We start from the raw sequence: 4,622 nt of genomic DNA, 5'->3' as shown, positions 1-4,622 counted from the left end.
TTGAAATGTATTAATTTAGTGTGTTTTTTATATAAATTTAGTAAAAACCCTTATTTTGGCCATTTGTTCGTATTTTTCTTTTTCCTGGATTTTATTACTTTAAAAAATATACTATTTTTGTATTTTATTATTTTAGTACATAATGTTTGAAATGTATTAATTTAGTGCGTTTTATATAAATTTAGTAAAAACCCTTATTTTGGCCCTTTGTTTGTATTTTTCTTTTTCTCGGATTTTATTACTTTAAAAAAATACTATTTTCGTATTTTATTATTTTATATTATTTTATTACATTATGTTTGAAGTATATTAATTTAGTATTTTTTATATGAATTTAGTAAAAATCTTATTTTGGCCATTTATTCGTATTTTTCTTTTTCCAAAATTTTATTACTTTCAAAAATATACTATTTTATTATTTTATTATTTTATATTATTTTAGTGCATTATGTTTGAAATGTATTATTTTAGTGTATTTTTAAATAAATTTAGTAAAAACCCTTATTTTGGCCATTTGTTCGTATTTTTCTTATTTTCGGATTTTATTACTTTCAAGAAATATACTATTTTCGTTTATTTTAGTATTTTATTTTTTCATAAACATATTTTTTCAGTATTTTATTTTTAATCCTATTTTGTAAAAAACTCATTACAACATGCTAAATAAATTTCATAAAAATATATCTAATCAACATAGAATGTAGATAACATTGGTTTTTACATGCTAAATAAATTTCAGAAAAAATATATGCTAAATAAAATAATAAAACATATAATATACATAACATGAGTTTTTTACACAAATAATACAAAAAAAATTAAAATAATACAAAAAAATACATTTCCTTATTTTTTTTTTCTTTTTCCTTCCCTACATCTTCTTCTTCTCCTCCTTCTCTTTCTCTTTTTCCTGCGCCTCCTTCTCCTTCTTCTTCTTCTTCTTCTCCTTTTCTTTTCTTTCTTTTTCTTTCTTCTCCTTTCCTTTTCTATCTTCTCCTTCAGCCGAATCTGGGGATCATTATAATGGGTGGTGCCGCTTGTGGCAGTGGCACATTTGTTGCAGCCTCTGCCACTGGCATCTCTGGTGCCGCCTGTGACGGGCCCTCCACCAGGGTCTGTCACTTCATCTTTTCATTTTTTTTAACTGTTATATTTTTTTAGTTTTTGTACCATTTTAATAAATAAAAAAAGTGATATTATTTTGATATTTTTTAATTTTTTGGTATTATTTCTATAAAAAACCAAAGAAAAAGTTATCAAAATATTAAATTTCAATAATATTAATACTAAAATAAAAAATTTTAAACATCAATTGCCAAAACAAGAATACACTTATATAGTTTATCAAAAAACTTGAGTAGGGTAGAGGGACCTGACCGTTGGAAGGGTGTGTAAGTTAAGAATGGAAAGGGAGATCTGCAACGGACGAAGACATAGTGGCATCTGACTGAGTAGGTCCCGCGTACTGGAGATGACAAGGTGATGAAGAATAGAGGATCCTATGTGTCCATTGCCCAACACATCAACGGTTCTTATTCTGCGGTTGCCGTTGAGTTGTCTGGAGACCCAAAACCCTGAAACGTTAATCATCATCAAATGAAAATCCAATGCCGCCACCTGCGCCGATGATTTCTATGTAACTCCCCCCTTAATCCCATTCACTATACTAATAATCAACGCTTCCAAAAAGAAAATAAAAAAATAAAAGCTTTACAGATTGTAAAATGAAAGGAGGGTAGTAGTGGGTCCCTGATATGAGCTTGCATTTCAGTTTCACACCTTCTCCTTCTCTCTCCCATCTCTTTAAAAACTGCATGCCCTCTCTTCCCCCTCAAACACCACCATTTACATTTTTACTCTCTTTTTCCCTCTCTTCATCTTCTCTTCATTTTCATTATCTCCTCGTTTTTCTTATTGACATCAAGAATAATCATTAACTATGGCTGACCAAGTTCAGGTTGGAGCGCCGCCAGCTGACAAGGTGGTTGTTGTTCCCGACGTGCCACTAGCTGAGAAACCTCCGGTTGCAGCAGCAGCAGCAAAAGAGCCACCGCCGGTACCCGAAAGCGAAGAAGAACTGGTCAAACAAAAACAGGTTGAGGACGCGGAGGCTTTAGAGACGAAGATATCAGATGCAGTTGCCGATGGTGATGATGAGGAAAAAGTTCCCCAGTCGGGTCATTACAAGGAAGAAAGCACGCGGGTGGCTGATCTTCTTGAGAATGAAAAGAAAGCGGTTGAAGAACTTAAAGTGCTTGTTCGAGAAGCGCTTAACAAGCATGAGTTTGGTGGGTTTGCAATGCCGCAGCAACAGCAACAGCAACAACCAAAGGATGATTCTGCCAAAGAAGAACCAAAACCAAAAGCAGAAGCAGTCACAGAAACTGTGGCCGAGACAAAGGAAGAAAGCATCGCTCAGGCTGAAACAGGAGATGATGAAGAGAAGGTTTCTACTGCTACTGTACGATCTGACGCAGTGGAAGACGATGGTGCCAAGACTGTAGAGGCCATTGAAGACACTATTGTTTCAGTCTCTGCTTCAGTTCAACCAGAGCAACCGCCGGAAGCAGCATCTAAAGAGCCTTCAGATGCAAAGCCTAATGTGGAAGGTAAAGATGCTGAAACAGTATCGAACAAAGTGCTCCCACAAGAGGTATCCATATGGGGCATACCACTTCTTGCAGATGAAAGAAGCGATGTTATTCTCCTCAAATTTCTAAGAGCCAGGGATTTCAAGGTGAAAGAAGCATTCACCATGCTCCAAAACACCATTCGTTGGAGAAAAGAGTTCGGCATTGATGAACTGGTGGAACAAGATTTTGGTAATGATTTGGAGAAAGTGGTGTTCATGCATGGTTTTGACAAAGAAGGACATCCGGTGTGCTATAATGTGTACGGAGAGTTCCAAAACAAGGAGCTTTACCAGAAAACATTTTCGGACGAAGAGAAGAGGCAAAATTTCTTGAGGTGGAGAATCCAATTCCTGGAAAAGAGTATTCGGAAACTAGATTTCAGCCCTGGTGGCATATGCACTATTGTTCAGATCAATGACCTGAAGAATTCCCCAGGACTTACTAAATGGGAGCTTAGACAAGCTACCAAACAAGCCCTTCAGTTGCTGCAGGATAACTACCCTGAATTTGTTGCCAGACAGGTAATTAATCCGGCAATTAGTACTATTCTTTTTGCCATTGATTAATTGCATTATCAGTTATATTGTTGTTTTTAGCAATAATAATCATTTAGATTGCCTCTTTGGATGCTGGCTGGTTGTTTGTTTAGGTGTTTATCAATGTACCATGGTGGTACCTTGCGGTGAATAAGATGATAAGTCCATTTTTAACGCAAAGAACCAGAAGTAAGTTCGTGTTTGCAGGCCCTTCAAAATCTGCAGAGAACCTTTTCAGGTTTGTTGTCTAAAAAATCAAGACTTTAAACTCCTTTTCTCTCTCTACCCTTGGTTTAAATGACATTATTATGTTTTTAATCAGGTACATCGCTGCGGAGCAAGTACCAGTCAGGTACGGAGGGTTGAGCAAAGACGGTGAATTCGGCAACACCGATGCCGTCACCGAGATAACTGTTAAGCCAGCGGCAAAGCACACAGTAGAGTTTCCAGTTACAGAGGTAAATGGCATTTTCTTTTATTTTGTCTCTGGTCAAAGGGTAGCTTTCACTTTTATCAGGAATCCAAAGCCCCCCTGCCCCCTGGCCTTAGGAATTCGCGTAGTACTGCTTTGGATCCTTTGGGCACTGTTGTTTGCTATTGTTAAACAACAGGACAATGGCCCCCAACAGGGGCCTCGATGTTTTGAAATTGAAACATGCTTGTCAGAGTAAAAGAAACAATATGGAAACTTTAATGTATATATAATTAAGTAGAGAAAGGTATGGAATGCAGGCATGCTTACTGACATGGGAGGTGAGGGTTGTGGGATGGGAAGTGAACTATGGAGCAGAATTCGTACCCAGCGGTGAAGATAGCTACACAATAATAATCCAGAAGAGCAAGAAGGTGGGTTGTTCAGAGGGAGAAGTAGTGTGTGACAATTTCAAGGTTGGTGAGCCTGGAAAGGTTGTTCTCACCATCCATAACCCTACATCCAAGAAGAAGAAACTCCTCTATCGCTTGAAGACCATGCCTGCATCTGCTTAGACCCAAACACTAAGCCATTCACTTTTGCTATTTTGCTTGCCTCTAAAAAAAAAAAGAGAACGTTTCTATTATTATTATTATTATTTGGAATTTTGGAGTTGTTCATTTTATTTAATTATTTTTAGATATAGTTATCTGGTTTGTGTATATTTTATTTATACCTATACTACCTTAAAAATAATTGTTTTTCCTAGTAAATTGCAAAGTGTTGTTGGTTCTCTTGATTCCTATTTCCTAGGGACGAATTCCATATATGATTGTGCTTATTTTGAAAATAGGGGTCTCAGTTTTCAAGAGAAATGTCTGTTCATCAAATAAAATAATTGTAGCCAATTTTGTTTTAGTAAAAAGCAATGTCATTCATTATTGCTGGGTCTTCTTTCTTATATCCTTTGGAGACTTTTTAGGTAATTAACAAGATAAAGGCAAGGGTGGTCAACATTATAAGCGTTACACTGCTTTTTTT

At 36.0% G+C, this 4,622-nt stretch overlaps 1 protein-coding gene across 1 annotated transcript; it reads left to right on the top strand.

The window, feature by feature from the left end:
• The first annotated feature begins 1,807 nt into the window (after positions 1-1,807).
• Positions 1,808-4,354, top strand: LOC105777537 (patellin-3). Its single transcript, XM_012600867.2, has 4 exons — positions 1,808-3,154; positions 3,283-3,407; positions 3,492-3,627; positions 3,902-4,354. Exons 1-4 carry the CDS (start codon positions 1,940-1,942, stop codon positions 4,154-4,156), a joined length of 1,731 nt encoding a protein of 576 aa, XP_012456321.2. The 5' UTR covers positions 1,808-1,939; the 3' UTR covers positions 4,157-4,354.
• The last annotated feature ends 268 nt before the right edge of the window (positions 4,355-4,622 follow it).

This window comes from Gossypium raimondii, chromosome 10 (genome assembly GCF_025698545.1).
Source record: "Gossypium raimondii isolate GPD5lz chromosome 10, ASM2569854v1, whole genome shotgun sequence".
NCBI classification, from domain to species: Eukaryota; Viridiplantae; Streptophyta; class Magnoliopsida; order Malvales; family Malvaceae; genus Gossypium; species Gossypium raimondii.
This window is presented reverse-complemented; position numbering and strand designations above follow the sequence as displayed.

What these genes read in the sequence shown, in the direction of transcription:
- LOC105777537 (XM_012600867.2), top strand. Translation starts at nt 1,940, where the DNA reads ATGGCTGACCAAGTTCAGGTTGGAGCGCCGCCAGCTGACAAGGTGGTT. An exon ending in TCTGCAGAGAACCTTTTCAG is followed by an intron (nt 3,408 to 3,491) that starts GTTTGTTGTCTA and finishes GTTTTTAATCAG; the next exon opens with GTACATCGCTGCGGAGCAAG. An exon ending in TAGAGTTTCCAGTTACAGAG is followed by an intron (nt 3,628 to 3,901) that starts GTAAATGGCATT and finishes TATGGAATGCAG; the next exon opens with GCATGCTTACTGACATGGGA.